Consider the following 18,439-nt stretch of genomic DNA (forward strand, 5'->3'; position numbering starts at 1 on the left):
GTTCCATTCATGTATGGAGTGCAGAAAGAATGATTGTTTGAATGCCTCTGTGCCTGCAGTAATTATTCTAATGTTACTCTCACAATCCCTGTGTGAGCAATACATAGAGGGTTGTAGTATATCCCTAGTATAATCATTTAAAGCCACTTCTTGAAAATTTGTTTATAGCTAACGTCAGTCTTCAAGAGTCTGTCAGTTCAGTTCCTTTGGTATCCCTGTGACATTCTCCCGTGTATTAAACAAACCTGTGACATTTTACAGTGCCCTTCTCTTTTTACGTTCAGTATCCCCTGTTAGTCTTACCTGGTAGGGTCTCATACACGGGCAGTATTCTAGAACTGGTCACACGAGTGATTTGTAAGCACTTTTGTAGACTGACTGCACTTCCCCAGTATTCTTCCAATAAACCAAAGTCTACCACTTGCTTTACCCGTGGCTGAACCTCCACACCAGTAATATCACATGTCATCTCTGAATCCGTGAATTTTCGTTTCCTTTTCCTCCTTCCTATCTGAAGTCTCCAAATTGTTGGCAGTGCATTTTTCACAGATAAGAAGTTGTGTCTATAGAGTTTGTAAACTATAAAAAGTCATTTGAAATGGCCTGACGCAGCGGCAACAGTTCCACTTCTGCCGAAAATGAAATAACACACAATACTAAACTGCCTCAGTGGGCTGTGGAATTTTGTTTTGCATTCGCTGGTGGCATGCTGCGGTAATCTGGGGATTCCAGCTTTTATTTGTGATCTTTCTTGCTTATAATATTTCACAATGCTGTGTTTTTATGCATGTCTTTATGAAACTATTAGAATTCATAAAAAATAGCCTAAATCATTTATTGACAAGTAATTTCATTACCTCTGCACCACTACTTTCACACTTGTACCTGTCATTAGATCAGTTCTTAAAACTAAAACCAGAAACCAACAAGAGTTATTGAGGCTTCAAGTAAATTAACTTTCTTTTCTATGCAGGATGTGGCCCTTTCTGTAGAAGAACCAATCTATTTAGATTAAAGTTCAGTCTTGATCACGTGATGTCTGTTTTAATGAGTAACCGGTTTCGGTTTTTTCTATAAAACCGAAACCGGTTACTCATTAAAACAGACATAACGTGATCAAGACTGAACTTTAATCTAAATATAACAATTAATTGATCACTGAATTCCAAAAATGTTTACCAAAATTGTGCAAGAACCAATCTGTTGATGTTTATAACCTAAATCTTAAAGCCAAGTATATTTGTGTTACTTTTTCACACCTCACTTTGCCCAGTTGTACTCTTAAGTCTTCTTTCCAGTCTGTTGATAACAAGTTTCTGTTTAGCGAACAGTACAGTGCCAGTATTAAAAACACTCCTATAATGTTACATATTGTAATTGTAGTCATTCTCTTCTTTTTTTCTTTTTAGGAATTGTCCAGCGACCACTTAGACAGAGCCAAGAAGTGTACATATCAGTTTTGCCAGGACAGTCTGATAACTCTGTCTCAGGTACGAGAGATGAGAATGTTGTGCAGCAATTGCCAACGTCTGAGACTCGAGATGGTCAGTGCACCCAGTCAGGGACACGAGACAACGAACTCGGTGCACAGCAGATTGAAACTGGTGAATGCAGCCAGTCCGGTATTGCACAGGGTGCGCCAGGAAGCAGTTCTGCTGATAGCCTGAATGCTGTTAGCACACCTTCTGTGAGAATCTCTGAATCGGCCCAGGCGGACGAGTGTACGCAGTCGAGAGCGATGGACGTAGATGCGGCAGTAAACACGAATGCCGAAGTTCCGCAGGCAGAAGAATGTACGCAGTCTGGAATACCGAGAGGAATGATGAGGGTCCCCGAATTGGTTCGAGAAGAGAGTAGTGACACCGGCAGAGCTGGAGACACTCAGGGAGACGAATGCACTCAGTCTGAGGTGTCCGCCACAGAATCGAGGAGCAGACACGATTCCGACGGCTCATTGGAGCACTATGGTGGAAGAGAATCCCACGAAGCGGTCACAGAGAGCAGCGAACACGTAGTACGGATTGCCGCTGAGCCGAGCGAGCCTTCTGTAAGCAGTGTCAGGATGCCAGAGGTGCCAGATGTATCGAATACTGTAGCAGAACCCAGTGGAGTCGGCCGGGATGAGGTGGTGCAGAGTGCGGCGGCAGAATCGAGCGAAGGAGGAGAGATCGTGCGGAGGATGGCCGAACCAAGCAGTGAGACTGAATTGTTAAGAACAAGGCCCAGTAACCGGCAAGATAGTGCGATCTGCAGTGCACTTCAGGAGCAGCCCAGCAGTTCGGGTCGGAGGAGAGATTTTGTAGAATCAGTTCAAGATTACAGCCAAGTCGAGTGCTCTACAGGAAAGAGGCCACGTACTGGAGAATCGAGCCCAGATAGTCGTATTTCACAGAGCTCGTCATCAGTGGTTAAGAGAGACAATGTGTCTTCGAGTGGCAACAGACAGTTTACAGGAAGTAAAGGCAGAAGTGGAGATGTACCGTCTACACCGAGGTCTGGGGTCTCTAGTACGTCTACTACATCATCTGGAAGAGGTCAGGGTGGGGCCGGGATATCTAGCAGCTCTTCGGCACACAAACTTCCGTCTGGTACCAGAGCTGGCCCTTCGTCTACAGAGGCCAGCACGAGGCACCATGGTGCTGGGCCTTCTGGCGTACGAGAAACTTCGGAAGCTTATGCAAAGTTGTCTTCACCTGTTGGAAGTTCAAGAAGCGACATCAAAGTTCCTGGAGTTTCAGGTAACGTGAGGCACAAAGGGAGTGGCGGAATAGATGGAGAGAATCGAGGAAATGCTGCAGGGAAGCCACAGGTGGCACAGGGAGCTTCCCAGAGCAGTAGCTCACTTGCTAGGTCACAACCTCATGTTCAGAGGACAGAATCTCCTTCAGAACGAGCCACATTAAATCCGCAAGCTACAGGCGTACTAAAGCTGCCTTCTAAGAGGCCTCTGACTGTGGAAGATTCTAGTGGACCATCAGAAGTGAAGCGGCGCCTGTCCAGTGAAACTGCTGCCGGGCCTACAGTGCCCTTGCTGTCGATACCGCTGCCTCCTGAGCAGGGAACTTTATCGAATACTTCACAAAATGTGCAGTTGGCAGCAAAAGTGGCGGTTGTACCTACAGATAGAGCTAGGCCTCCAGTGCCCTCACCACGACCTCAGATTTCAACCATTCAGCCACCAGTGTCTGCACACAGTAGTACAATGCCTTCACCGGCACCGAGATTTTCTATGAAGGGGCCAGAACTACCCGCTTCGCATAAACCGATTTCGTTCACCTTGTCAAAAACTGGTCTGAAGAAAACAGTGGAACACCCGACAGGTGAAAGTGGCAGCTCTGCACAATCTGCAGCAAGATTACCTGAGAGAGCATCCACTTTCCAGAAGAAAAAGGCTGCAGATCAACCAGAAGAGCCTGAGGCATTGAAGCCCGGAGCTTCTGACAGAGATCCCTCAGAACAGAATAAAAGGGAAATAGAACAGACTGATGAGAATGAGACCCATAGGACTGGAGTTCCTGGAAGTAGTGAGCAAACCGCAGAGAAAAAATTGGAAAATGTTGTGGAAACAATTGAAGTATCTGAAATTCCTTTGCCTGCTGGCATTCCAGCACCTCGTGAACTTAAGGTACAAGCTGCTCCACCACCTGCTTCAGAATCTACTTTTCCTAATGTCACTGATGTTGCAAGCGTTCCTCTTCCACCAGAAAAGCCGGTTTCTGGAAAGAAAGATGTTTCACTGTCACTGGATCTTGTCCCGTCGCTCGACGTGTCTGTAGAAGAGATTCCCATACCAGGAGAAACTGGAGAGGGTACAGAGCCAAGTTCAGCAACTGTAAAACAGGGAGAGAGATCGCCAACAGGTAGAACCTCACAGGCAGAAAACTCATCTTCTCAAACAGAAGGGAAGGTACTATCTCGGCTATCTAGTCCCTTTGACTTGGCTCCATATGACATTCCGTTGCCACCAGTAGAAAACCACACTTCTCTTTCCTCCTCTCTGGCTAAGCCACAGTTGGGGGAAGCTGGAGCTGAACTCCAGAGTCCAGCAAAACCGTCTACAACACCAGAATATAAACAGTCATCAGATGAAAAATTGGAAAGTATTGCAGAATCAGATGAGCCCGGTCCTTCATCGAACCAGGTAAAAATGAGCATTTTGCAGTCTGCAGAAACTGAGGTGAAATCACCAAGTGCAACTAACTTGCAAACTGTAGATAAATCTTCAGCTGCAGTTCCAAAAACTAAGGTGGATAGTAGACACACACCTAGTGATACAAGCAGCGCAGCTTCAAAATCGGATACAACTGCCAGTGTAATTGATGGAGATGGCAAACAGAATCCAAATCTCAGCACCGAGGTCTCGCAGCCCTCTGCTCCATTGACAGAAACTGTTCCTAGTGTTGAGCCCTCACAAGATGACTTGCAAAAAACCTCTTCGGAACTGCAATCATTAAAATCTGTTTTACCAGAAGCGAAGCCAGTTGCTAAGCTGAGGCCTGTTTCATCCAACGCTCCAGCAGTCGAAGAACCGGGCATCGGAATTGACAGTGACAGCAGAGACTCTCCACAAATAGCAACTCGTGAAACTGCCTCACCACCACCTGCAGCTGACGAGTATGTCAGTTTATGTCAAACAGAAAACACTAGCTCTCCCATAGAGGAAAAGAAGAACAATATCCCTTCTGAGGGAGAGAAATCGGTGGAGGATAGTGCCGGGGTCCAAATTGATACTGAGGCTAAAGAAGTAACTCTCCTTCAAAGCACCACCAAAGCGAGTACTTCTGTCTGTTCCACACAACGGTTAGAAAATTCATCTGTTGGTGAACGCCTCCCTGCAGATCAGAACCTTGCCGTGGACTCCGAGAAGAGAAAGGTGCCATTTGTAAAGGCCGATGTCAATTTAGAGCAGCCCATTTCAGATCCTACGCCTAGAGTACTCAAGACTAGGAAAGATGACTGCCAGACTTCCCCATTGGCACCTGCCGATGCCAGTAGTGTGCCAAAATCAGCTGTTTCCTCAGAATCAAAATTAGCCAATTCAGGTGACATAGTAAACAGAGAGGTTACACCAAGAAGTGAGTTGCCCATTGGTGCTCCAGCCAGTCAAGTTGTATCTCATCCTCCTTTAGAGGAAACTGCAGTGCAGAAAAGAGAGCCTGCATCAGAGGAGCCTCAAGCTGAGAAGCAGTTCGATTCTTCTATGGCCCCATCTTCTGAAGGAAGTGAAAGAGAGAGGTTTTCAGACCTAAAAGATGAGCAAACAGAGGGACCAGACAACACTGTTAAAGATGACTCGAAAGGTAACACTGTGGAAGTGCAGATGATGCCAGAAAAGCCAGAGGAGAGTATGAAGGTGGTCGCACCTGTCGAAATGGCTGTGGGGCAGGACTCCCGTCTGGAAAAGAGCTCGGAAGATTGTACCTCAGGGAAGAGTGTGAAAATGAAAGAGGATAAGCAGAAACAAAGTGAAGATTCATTAGCTGCCACGTCTGCTCAAAATGACACTAATTCTGAAACTGAATTACAAAGTCAAGCTGAGGTGAAGCCTGCCCCACAGCAGGAGAATTTGGAAAGCCAGAAGGAAACATCTGCACAAAGCTCATTTCATGAAGCAGTCGGCAAGGGTGCAGTCTCAGCAGCCAGTCAAGAAGTGTTGAAAAAAGCTACGGTGGAACCGTCTGTGGCAGAGAAGACACTTCAACGCATGCAGCCTATTAGGGACAATTCAGGCCCTGCTGTGAAGGAGACAACAGTTGAGATGCCTGCTCCACTGACGTCTTCACCACAGATGCGAAAACCTGCAAATGTAGACATGAAGAGACTTGGCGTCCCGAAGAAAATGCCGGAAAATAACTCGGCAGCTGTTGCGGCAGAGAAGAATTTGGCCTCTATAACAGATTTGGGCAAGGGAAGAGGTCAGAAAATGGACATGCCAACTTCAGAAAGAAAGCTGAAATCAGTTCACATCCGTGGGTCTTCACCTTCTGCTGTACTGAGTGCGGATGCGAAAACAAAGATCCAGAAAATTGGTATTCGGAGGACTCCATCTGATGCCTCATCTTCAAAAGCAACTGTTGGAACTCCCACAACTTCACAAACGACTACAAAGTTGGAAGTGCAAGGTAAAGCTGAACCCACTACAGCACAGACGACTCCAAAAATAAAAGTGGTAGGTAGGCCTGAAGTGGTAAAAACCCCTTCTAGCCCTTCTGTACCCAAACGAGCAACAGAGAGTCACAGCAGCTCGTCTGTAACTGTGAAGAAAGAGGTTTCGAGGTCATCGACAGGAGCTTCGCAGTCGTCACAAGTAGGGATGATGGCTGTCAAGGTTCCTCCATTTCGAGAACAGATCAGAAGAACACAAACCGAGCAACATGTAAAGCCATCATCTAGTGGTGTTTTGAAGTTACCTCTTAGTGGTTCACCCTCTAAAACATCACAGGTTCAGACCTCATCAAAAGTGCCACCACCTGAAGGTTCGGTACCACCGAGTGGCCAGTTATCATTGAGTCCGGCTCCAAGTAGATTACCACCTGTGCAACCGCAAGGTCTTAAGTCAGCAGTGGATAAAACTCGACAAACGCCAGTGGTGAAGAAAATAAGTTTTGGGACTCCACCTTCTTTGGCAGAAAAGAAAAAGTTAACAAATCTTCCTTTCCAGTCTGTTGGAAACACTAGCGCAGGGGCCTCCTCAGCACTGAAGGGGCTTGTCACTAAACCTGTTGGGGGCAGCGATAAGAGCCAGAAAATAAATTTCGGAAAGAAAGAACCCACAGAAGAGAGGACGGAAGTGAGCGGTGAACGTCAGCTGTCTGTAGACAAAAAAATTGGCACATATGTACCGAAAAAAAGTACGCCGTCATGTGTATTGGTCCGTAAAAGCCCTTCAGTTCCAGAAATGAAAGAAATTGTGCCAGAAAGTTATTCGCCATTAAAAAAGTCTGTATCCATGACTGATTTCTCGGCCAGTGCAGCGCGAGAAGAAAAGCCAGATGTGCAGAGATTTGCAGAAGTAGGTGGTGGTGCTAAGACGCCATCAATCCGTAGTTTACACAGTGACACAACAGCTGCCAAGCAGTCAGATGTGAAATTCTCATTTAAGGAGAAACAGGCGTCGCCATCTAAGGCTGCACCCTCACTCTCGCAGCCGAGTTGTATTAAAACTGCTGAGAAGCGGAAGAGTGCGGGAGATGGGGTCAGTGTTAAAGGCAGTGATAGTGCAAAAGTAGCAAAAGTGGTCTCAACTGTGCCCAAAGCACAAGGTACTGTGAAGGTGCAGATGTTTGGAATGAAGCAGAAAACTTTTGAAACCCCTTCAGTGTTAGGTGTCGAAAAAGAGTCGCAGAGTAAGTTCTTGATGGAAGACTTGAAAGATTCCTCAGAAAAATGTGATACTCAACAGGTATCTAGTGAAGAAGCTACTGAAACAGCCAGTCTCACCCAAAAACCAGAAACTCTAGTAACATCACCTGCCAAGGAGCTTAAGACTGGTGTGGAAACAGGAGTCAGCAAGGTTTTTAAAGAAAAAGATGCACTGGAGGAAATAGCTACGGGGGAACAGTTTCTTCCTTCAACAGTCACTGAAACAAAACCAGCTGATGTGGACTCTGTGTGTCTGGACATATCACAAAATGTTACAGACAGAAAAGCCACTACCATTGTAAAACCACAAGTTACTGTAAAAGGAGAGAAACTTTTTGAAAGCTTGTCCAAGGAAAAGAAAATTGTTACTGCTGAAATAAGTAGAACAGAGCACCACTCAGTAACTAAGAAATTTCCGTTCAAATCACAAGTTGTAGAGCCATCTGTTACAAAGCTGCCGACAGCTGATGCAGAAAGGCTTCAAAGTACATCAGCTGCAAATACAGGATCATTTTTAAGTAAACAAAAGCCCTCTATTGTTGCACCTAGAGCTCTGAAACAGTTGATGGATGCTTATGGTGATGAGGAGTCACAGGATTCTGAAGAGCTTTCTGAAATATATTCAGAGAAATCAAGCTCTTATGGCCAATCAATTGAAGAAAAGGCCTCTGACAAAATTTCTCAAGACTTTGCATACAAGTTGGTTGAGAAATCTGTCAAAGTAGATGCAACTTCATCTCAAAAAATTCAGAGTGTACAAGGGAGTAAAGGAACAGAAGAGGGCGAAAACATCTCGACCAGTCCTGGACCTAAGTCCTCCATTGATTTACTGGAAGGTAGGGGCATACAAGGAGCACCAGTTGTCTCTGAAGCATTACTGCCTTTGGAACAGAAACAAAAAACCGATGGTGTGCCGAAGGCAAAAAGTCAGTTTCCTGAAAAAGTTGCAGTAAATAAATCGGACACAATTAGTTCTGTACTCCCAGCTTCAAGTATCAGTAAAGAGAAGGATAAAACATCACAGCAGGATAAAGTGGAGACCAGTGAGGTCACTGTAGATATAGATCGCCCGTCCACAAGTTCATTGGAAGCATCACCAACTATTGGTAAAAGGAAACCACCGTCAACTGTAATTGAGAGTGAATCAGATGTTTTGCAGAAAATGTCAGCATTTAATAAGCAGGCAAATGTCTCTTCTCCAATAGTTGAAAGTAAGGAACCTAAAAAAACAAAACTTTCAGTGGCAGGTGCAAAAGAAACTGATGAAGCTGTGTCAAAAAAATCACAAAATATACAACCCTCTGCAATGGATAATACAGACATTATGGTGACAGAACCCTCAAAGACAGACATTTCTAAATCAGCTGATAAAATGCAACCAGAGTTGATTGACAGCAAGGGACAGGAAGACAAAACGAAGTCAAGTGTGGCGGTGTTTGAAGACATATCTCCATTAGTTGAAGAAGTGGTTAAAAAGGCTGTAGCTGAAAAGAAGGATCCTGAATCAAATTTAAAAATTATCTCAGAAACTCTTGGAGATAAGAAAGAGCACGCTGTAGTAAAAGAAAAGAATACTGAGGGTTCTGATGCTCCTTCTGATAATAGAAAAGTGCCAGAGACAGTAAAGGTGACATCAAAGGAGAAATCAGAAAAGGGTCCGAAAGAAAACAAGGAGAAAACTCCAATGCCACAGAATGACAATGAAACAGGAACTTCACCATCTGAGGCAGATGTTAAATCAAAGACTTCAGAGCGATCTAGTAAACATGACACAAAAGTAAGTGAAGCTGAAACAGTGAGTGCAGGAGTGGGTCAACCTAAGGAGATTGTTCCAGAACCAACTCGAGAATCATCTGAAGAAACAGACCGCAGGAAAAGTACTTCAGTGGTGACATCTGTCAAACAAAAATGTGAAACTTCAGCATCAGTACCTGAACGTAAATGTTCCACAGAGGGACCAAAGGCACATCCAAGGCACACTGAACCAAAGGCTAGCACGATACATGCAGAACAATGTTTCCCTCAGATAATGGAACAGAAAACTGAGCCTTTGAAAAGAAAGCAAACAGTTGTTGAGAAGCTGCAGAAAGCTGCTGTTGTGGAAGCAAAAGACACAATAAAACGACCTGAAATGAGGCTCAGTGTTCAGTCTGTGAAGGAGGAAACTGAAATTAATTCCAGAGTCAGGAAGGAAATGCTGAGCACACTAGTGCAAGCTAATGAATCACATAAAAGTCCTCCAGAAACAGAGAATGTGCAAATGAAAGAAGAAACTAGAGAGCCATTGCCAGCAACAGAAGCAAAGGACACTGTTATCAAAGCTGAAATGAAACATAGTGCTCATCCTACAGGTAGAAAGCTGACTCTTCCACTGGAAGAAACAGCAAGTCATTCTGCAGATGCTAAAGAAAAACTGAGTACTCTGTCTCCAACAGGTAAAGTGGAGAGAATTCCATCAGGGCCTGCTGATAGAGAAGCTAAAGCTAATCTAAAACCATTGACACCAAAAACTGAATCGCTTGCTCCTGAAGCTGAATTAAAATCAGTTGAACAATCACAAGAAGAGAATTGGCCAGCATCCCCAACCAAAGTTGAAATTAGGTCTGCTATCATCATGGAAAAATTGAGTGTGTTACCAGCCCAAACTATTGAAAAAATTCCACAAAAGAGTATGGATGTGAGAATGGAAGCAATTCAGAATGCAACTAAAGAAAAAATATTTGGGTCTGAATTAAAAACTGATGCTGTGCCTGTGGAGCAAAAGAGGGCAATGGTGGCACGGAAAAGTGAAATTAGTCATTTCGTTGCCAAAGAAAATGTTGCAACAGAAAAAAAATTGCCAAAAATCTCTGGCACTAAAGTAATTGAAGGGAAGCAAAAACCAATTTACACAGAGGTAAAATCAACTGTACCTAAACTTGAATTGAAACCAAAAGGGCATCATGAAAAGATTCAGATGCCTCAGTCGTCAAAACCAGGTGTTCTTAAGTCTGGATCAGTAAAGGAAAATCCTGTAACAATATTACATGCAAGCAAAATGGGGAAAATTTCATCTGAAAGTTCTGATACTGAAATGGCCAAAGAAAAACAGACATCTGTTCCAAAACAGGTTAAAGCATCAGTGCCCAGTTCTGAATTAAAATCTGCCGCACTGCACAAAAAAGAAGAGGTGGAATCTTCCTCCAAAAAGAAAACAGAAACTAAGTCTGATACTGTTGAGGAGAAAGCAAGTCTGTCATTGATGAAAGCTCTCAGCACAGATTCTGTAGATAGAGTTGAAAACAACTCAGTTATACAAACCACAGAAGTTTCTGAGAAGCTTCATAATGTTTCTCTAACAGTAAGACCACCCGTTTTGTCACCATCAGAACAGAGAAAACCACAAACTGGTGAAAAAGAAATAATTAAACAGAAGAATGGCTCAAAGGAGCAAAGAGAGAAAGAAGACAAGACTGAGAGTCAAATACCAGCTGCCATTAAAGAAGATTCTTTGAGTGTAACTGTAGGCTCAAAAGATCCAGAGTTAATTTCTTCTCTGGCAAATCTGAATGTTATCTCTACAAGCAAAATAGATAATAAGGGGATGCCTTTGGTTAAGGACGGGGGTAGTTCAGAAATAAGTACATCAGAAACTCTTGTTGTCTGTTCAGAGGACGTTTCACATAAAGTCGTGCCGGAGGTGTCTGCTAAGAAAATTGAAACAGAGCAAGGTGCTAGTATGAAAGAACGGCAAATAACAGGGTCTTCAGTGTCAAGCTGGAAACCAGTTGCTTCAAAAGGGGTTTCTGATCTTCATGAGTTAACTGAGACAGAAAGAGTGGAGAAGCTTCTGCCCAAAACAGAGGAAGAAAAGTTAGTTCCAGATAGTGTGAGGGGTGAAGCAACAAAGCCTGCAACAAATCTTGCAGCTCTCAAGGGAAAGCCACAGACTTCCAAAGAAACAGAAACAATAACTGAATATGCTCAAGCGACGAACACGACAGCTGTTGAGGACAGAATGAAGACCAAACCTGAAGACATTTGTGGTGGTCAAGAGAAATCGGTGAAGATGTCAGAGGATGTAACTGCCGTGTTGTCTTCAAAGGAGTCTTTGAATAAAGAAAGATTGAAGGATGCTGCAGAGAAAGTTAAAGTTGAAACTAAATTAGAGGAAAAGAAAGGTGAAAGAAGTAAAATAGAAGAGACAGTGTTGAAAACAAAGGAAGATGACAATGTCTCAAAGTCTGATGAGAAATCTGATGAAGCAAAGTATGATGACAAAGGAGATTTTAAGTTGAGACATGCTGAGGTTAAACATTCAGCATCTGGCCCACTTATGGTAAATACAGACATCTGTGTTACTAAAGATAAGAAACAGACCACAAATGAGACAGAGACGATAACCATCACAAAGAATGAAAAAGCAGATGTAGTGAAAGGTAAGCCTAGTGTGTTGAAGGTATTTGCAGGGAAAAAGTTTCTACAGGAAAGTGTTGTGACTGAAAAAAGTGATGAAAAAGAAGATACTGATTCTCATGAAACAAGTGATGACTTGAAATTTGTTGAAAAACATGAGGAAGTCACCACAGGTGATGAAAAGGCTTTAGAAGTGTTAAAACCTTCGCCTGAAGCTTCTATTGTAGTTGAGAAAGCTGAGGGTAAGCGTTTTCTGTTGGACAATGTGCCCAAAGTTGATACTGAAGAGAAACTGAAGCACTCTGAAAAAACCCTAAAGAAGGTTGTAAGCTTAGAGGAGGCTCTGCCATCAGATGAAGGTCAAGAAAAGAAAACAGATTCATACATGAAGGATTCCAAGTTGATGGGTGAAGAGAAATTGACAGATACTTCAATTTTGAAGGATACAGATAGCACTGGTAAGCAAGTTGACACAGCAGTAACAAAGTCTGATTCATCACTTGAACACAGTGGAAGCAAAGCAGATAAGTCTGGGAAGAAGTCAGTCAATGAGAAGGAAATTGCTCGAGAAGAATCACTCGATCGAGCACAGTTGGCCAAAAATAAAAAAGGCTTTGTACAAACTAAAGAGCCTGTGAGTAGGAAACAGGAAGAGGATAAATTGGGGAAGAAACCAGCTGATGAGAAGGAAGGTGCTCAACAACTTGGACCTCATCGTACTGCTGAAAATAAACAGAAAGAGGATAAATTAGCAAAGAAATTGATAGACCAGAAGGAATATTCTCAGGAACTCAGACCGGAACAAGCCACTGAAAATAAACAGGAAGAGGATAAGCCAGAAAAGAAACCAGTCGACAAGAAAAAAGGTGACCAAGAACTCAGGCCAGATCGCACCACTGAAAATAAACAGGAAGAGAAAGACAAATTGGGAAAGAAACTAGTTGACAAGAAGGAAATTAATCAAGAACTCAAAGATCAGGCTATTGAAAATAAACAGGAAGAGGATAAGCCAGCAAAGAAGCCAGCTGACAAGAAAAAAGGTGACAAAGAAGTCAGACCAGATCAGAACAGTGATGACAAACAGGAAGAGGGGGGCAAATCGATAAAGAAACCAGTCAGCAAGGAGGAAGTTAGTCAAAGACCAGTTCAGGCTACTAAAGATAAACAGCAAGGTGACAGGTCAGTAAAGAAACCGGCTGACAAGAAAAAAGGCGACCAAGAGATCAGACCTGGTCAAGCCACTGAAAATAAACAGGAAGAGGAGGACAAATTGGAAAAGAAACCGGTTGACAAGAGGGAATTTAGTCAAGAACTCGGAGAAGATCAGGCTACTGGAACAAAAAGGCTAGAGGGTAAGCCAGGAAAGAAACCAGCTGACAACAAGAAAGGCAACCAAGAACTCAGGGTAGATTATATCCCTGAAAATAAACATGAAAGGAAGGACAAATCTACAAAGAAACCAATTGAAAAGGAGGAAGTCATTCAAGAACTTGGAGAAAATCACACTACTGAAAGTGAACAAAAAGTGAATACGTCAGTAAAGAAACCAGTTGATGAGAAAAAAGGTGAACAAGATCTCAGACCAGATCAGATCACTGAAAATAAACAGGAAGAGGAGGACAAATCGATAAAGAAACCAGTTGACAAGGAGGAAATTAGTCATGAACTCAAACAAGATCAGGCAACTGAAAATAAGCAGCAAGTGGGTGAGTCAGTGAAGAAACCAGTTGATAAGAAAAAATGTGACCAAGAACTCAGAGTTGATCACACCACTGGAAGTAAACAGGAAGAGGAGGACAAATTGGGAAAGAAAACAGTTGACAAGAAGGAAATTAGTCAAGAACTCGGACAAAATCAGACAAATGAAAATAAACAGCAAGAGGGTAAGTCAGTAAAGAAACCAGTTGACAAGGAAAAAAGTGATCAGGAACTCAGACCAGATCAGATCAGTGAAAATAAATGGGAAGAGGCGGCCAAGTCAATAGAGAGACCCCTTGATGAGGAAGAAGGTAGTGAAGCACTCAGACCAGATCAGGTTACTGAAAATAAACAAGTAGTATTTAAGTCAGTAAAGGAACCAGTTGATAAGAAGCAAGGTGACCGAGAATTCAGACCAGATGAGATTACTGAAAATAAAATAGAAGAGCAGAAGTCAGGAAAGGAACCAACTTACAAGAACAAAGGTGACCAGAAACTCAGATCAGATCATACTACTGAAAATAAACAGGAGGAAGAGGAGAAATCGAGAAAGAAATCAGTCGACAAGGAGGAAGATAGTCAAGAAGCCAGACCTGATCAGCCTGCTGTGAATAAACCGCAAGAGGAAAAGTCAGTAAAAAAAACAGTAGACAAGAAAAAAGGTGACCGAGAACTCGGACCAGGTCAGACCACCGAAAACAAACAGGACGAGCAGGAAAAATTGAGAAAGAGACCAATTCACAAGGCGGAATTTAGTCAAGAGCTCAGTCAAAGTGATGCTATTGAAAATAGACTGGAAGAGAATAAAAAAGTAAAGAAACAGCTTGGCAGGAAAAAAGGTGAACAGGAGCTTGGACCAGATCAGACCACAGAAAAGAAGCGAGAAGAGGAGAACAAATCAGGAAAGAAACCAGTTGAAAAGAAGGAAGGTAGTCAAGAATTCAGACAATATCAGGCTACTGAAAATAAACAGGGAGAAGCAAAGTCAGTAAAGAAACCACTTGACAGGAAAAAAGGTGACCAAGAAATTGGACCACATCAAGCTACTGAAAATAAACAAGAGGAGGAAGAGAAAATGAAAAAGAAAGCGGTTGACAAGAAGGAAGTTAGTCAAGAATTAAGACGAGATCAGGCTACTGAAAATGAACATGAGGAGAACAAGTCACCAAAGAAACCACTTGAAGGGAAAAGAGGTGACCGTAAACTCAGACCAGATCAGACCACTGAATACGTACAGGAAGAGGCCAACGAATCAGGAAAGAATCTGGTTGACAAGAAGGAAGTTAGTCAAGAACTCGAACAAGATCAGGCTACTGAAAAGAGACAGAAAGAGGATAAGTCAGGAAAGAAACGAGTTGACAAGAAAAATGATGACCAAGAACTAATACCAGATGAGAGCAATGAGAATAAACAGGAAGAGGAGGACAAATTAATAAAGAAATCAGTTGACAAAAAGAAAGTTGGTCAAAAACTCAGACGGGATCAGGTTACTGAAAACAAACAGGAAGAAGATATGTCAGGAAAGAAACCAATTGACAAGAAGGAAAATGCCCGAGACTTTGTATTAGATAAGGCTGCTGAAAATAAAAATGCTGCTACAGACAGTCATGCATCTCTGAGTAGTCAAAAAGAAGGGGAGGGTAAGTCAGCGAAAAAACCTCATGACAAGGAAGAAATTGCTCGAGAACTTGAACCAGCTCAGTCTGTCAAAATTAAAAAATCCACTGGAGATATTGATGTATCTTTGGATAGTTCACAGGAAGTGGGGACACCTGCGATTTCTGTCAGCAAAACTGAATCTCACGATGCGAAAAGTAAGTCCGTGAAAACAATTCCTGCAAAAGATATGGAAATCAAAGAGCAGGCAAAGGAACTTATTATTGAGGCAGACAAACAGGATGCTGCTGTGGATTCTGATGGCAATATCTCCACTTCTGTTTCAAAGGTCAGTGTTCCAGAAGTCCAGGCACTTGAAAAATCTGAAACTGGGCGGAGCCCTTCACCGACAAAATCATCTCTAAAACGTAGAAGAGATAGATCTCACAGTGAACCGATAGACAAGGATAGTAAAGGTGATGATGAGAAGCCAAGTGCAAAACTGTTGAAGACAGACAGTTCAGCATCACAAGAGAAAATAATCTTGAGAGTGAGAACGCAAAGTCTCTCTTCTGACGGAGACAGCAGAAAATCGCCCATGGACCCAGCCACATATTCTCCAAAATCTGCAGCAAGTACAGGGAACAAAAGTGCCGAAGAACCTACAGTTCCGAAGCTGACAATAAAAATACCGAAAGCCGACGATACTGTGGCAAGTCTGAAAACGGAGAAGTCTGAAAGGAGCAGTCCGAAACATCAAAAACAGGTGGATCTGGAATCTGTTCATAGTGAGCTATCTGCTGAAGAAAGTAAGAGAGGGAAAGTAGCGTTAAAGATAAGTATACCAGCAGAAAAACCATCTGAAGAATGCAGGCAGTCACCAAAATTAGAGAAACTAACCATTAAGATACCTAAGCAAGGAGAAGGAAAACATTCAGAACCATATATTGACTCACCCAGGTCAAGAGAAGAAGGGAGGGTGGAAAAATTGACACTGAAAAAGGTGAAAGGTCACTTTTCACCTGTTACAAAAGATGATAGTCTGCAAGGAGAATCTAAAACTGAAAAATTTCACAAAAAAGTGCCAAAAAGTGATGGGGCTAGTGTATCATTTGCAGAGGAAGAGAATAAGGAAGTGGGAACTAATGATGGCGGACTGCTGCTACAAATTGCGAAAGTAGCAGATGTAAAGCAGACGAGTAGTAATCTTCCAGAAGCATCAGTTGAGGGAGAACCGAAGGTGGAAAAGTTAACACCGAAAGTAACGACTGAGGCAAAAATGTTGGAAGCTACCAGTACTGATGCTACTGCAAAAGAAATAGTTAAAACAGAAAAAGTAATTACAAAACCCTTGAAGTCAGCTGATAGCATAGCAATTGAAGCAACAGCAGAAACTGAAGAACCCCAAGTAAACAAATCCTCATCAAAAACAAGAAAAGCGGCACAAGCATGTCTCACAGTTTTGGCAACAGAGACAAAAGACGATGAAATTGCAATAGAAAAACCCTCACAAAAAATGTTGAAACTGAGAGAAACCTCTGCATCTCCTGCAGCAGAAATTGAAGAAGGAAGGAAAATGGAGAAATTGACTCTGAAGTTTTCTAAAGACGTGGAAAGCAAGAGCAGCTTTAGAGTTTCCTCTCCTGTTCCAAAGGAAGATGGAGGGAAAATTGAGAAACTCTCACCAAAAGTGACAAGAGCATCAGAGACAAGTGCGACTTCTAGTGCTCAGAAGCGGCACGAGACTGAAGTGCAGCACGGAAATTCTGATAAGAATAAGCGTCCAAAATTACAGACGCGCAGTGAAGCTACAGTGGTTAAAGACTCTGAAAGACAAGAAGAAATGCATGTTGAGAATTTACCATTAAAAGGTAGAGGAGCCTCTGGGGCAAGTACTGCCAAAGGCAAACACCCACTGGTGCAAAAGGACTCTCCTAAGAAGGAAAATGTCACTGCTCGTCCGGCATCGCCACATAAGGTGAAGGACAAACATAGAAAATTGAGTACAGAAGCTGAAACTACTGGAGATGACAAAGGAATGAAGTTGGTGTCGGCTGCTGTAAAAATAGAGGAATCAGTTACAGAAATTTCTGTGGCAACTTCATCTTCCAAAGAATGTGAAGAACGTGAAGAAACTTTAGAAAAGCTGCCTACAAATTTGGAAGCACCAGTTGAAGAAAGTGGAAAGCATGAGGTCTCATCATTCGAGGAAATTGGAGGAGGAAATCGAGAGGACACGAGGGAGCCAGAAGATCTTTTGACACTGATTTCTAAACAAGAATCTGAACATACCCTAATGTCACAGTTACCGGTGATAATAGATGTCAGAAGTGAACAGGAAACGGGATCACTGTCATCTGTCGATGACGTGCAAAGTATTGGAAGACTCTCAGATTCACAAGATTTTGATGTCATAGAATCTGAAGAAATCGTACGAGGCACAAACAAACAGAAGGGAACAGAAGTTTCAGAAACAAAAGAGTGCCAGGGCTCCAGAGCCGGAATAAGTGACAGCCGTGTACACGAATCGTCAGCCCGCAAGAGAAGTGTGTCACCACTGCAGTCTATCCTCAAAGAAGCACTTGCAAGAGAACAACCTGTTACATCGGTAGCTCATTCTGAACGATCTAAAGCTTCTCTTGTGAAGGGTGAAAAAGTAAGTACTTCTTCCTCAGAAAGAAAAGTGGCAAAGGAACAGGTTCCAGCTAAAGGGGCAAAGATGGCAGGAGAAGTCAGTAAATCGGTGCATGTCAGCAGTGCAGCTAGCCGTGAAATAAAGAGTGGTGATGGCACACATTCTAAACTGGAAATTTTCGAAGTTAAGAGTGGAGCGCTCCATAATCGAGATAGGGTAGCTGCCAGACAGAAACGGGCAAGCTCAGGTGAGCAGATAATAGAGCGGGAAGTGAGAGTGCAAAAGCTTAACCCGAAGCAAAAAGCTCTTCTGTCTCCAAAGCAGAAGCAGAGTGCTTCAGCAATGGAACTCGGTGACTCGACATCCTCGAGAGCTGAACAGTCCAGCAATCTTGAGAAAGTGGCACCAAGACTGCCGACGGCAGATATACCCAAGTTGCTGAAGATACCAGTGAGTATATTAATTGGATATATGAATTGTAGACTATAAGTGTAAATGTGGTCTGTAGTTGCGCGCGTACACACACACACACACACACACACACACACACACACACACTGATTTGATACATACAAATATCTGGAGCATGATGAGGGCTACATAGGGGATTGAATCGAGATACTGCCACATAATGGATTGAGTCGATATACTGGTTGCAGGTAGTTTTCAGTGTGTGTTACATAGAAGGGACCAGTCAGAACAACCTCAGTTTTCAAAGTATTGAGATGTCTGCCTGTTTGTTGCTTCAGAGTT

At 42.9% G+C, this 18,439-nt stretch overlaps 2 protein-coding genes across 4 annotated transcripts in view; both read left to right on the plus strand.

The window, feature by feature from the left end:
• Positions 1-5,129, plus strand: part of LOC126424619 (mucin-4-like) — a 65,632-nt gene extending 60,503 nt beyond the window's left edge. Inside the window, exons 5-6 of the mRNA XM_050087356.1 lie at positions 1,410-5,050; positions 5,100-5,129. Coding sequence (XP_049943313.1) covers positions 1,410-5,050; positions 5,100-5,129 — 3,671 coding nt within the window. The remainder of the gene's footprint in view (positions 1-1,409; positions 5,051-5,099) is intronic.
• A 40-nt stretch (positions 5,130-5,169) lies between these two features.
• The window catches only part of LOC126425277 (microtubule-associated protein futsch), a 233,482-nt gene continuing 220,212 nt past the window's right edge, over positions 5,170-18,439 (plus strand). For all 3 annotated transcript variants that reach the window (XM_050088249.1, XM_050088250.1, XM_050088251.1), the window contains exon 1: positions 5,170-18,136. In XM_050088249.1, the coding sequence (XP_049944206.1) occupies positions 5,201-18,136 (12,936 nt within the window). In that variant the 5' untranslated portion in view covers positions 5,170-5,200. The remainder of the gene's footprint in view (positions 18,137-18,439) is intronic.

The sequence above is a fragment of the Schistocerca serialis genome, chromosome 10 (assembly GCF_023864345.2).
Source record: "Schistocerca serialis cubense isolate TAMUIC-IGC-003099 chromosome 10, iqSchSeri2.2, whole genome shotgun sequence".
In the NCBI taxonomy this organism is placed as follows: domain Eukaryota; kingdom Metazoa; phylum Arthropoda; class Insecta; order Orthoptera; family Acrididae; genus Schistocerca; species Schistocerca serialis.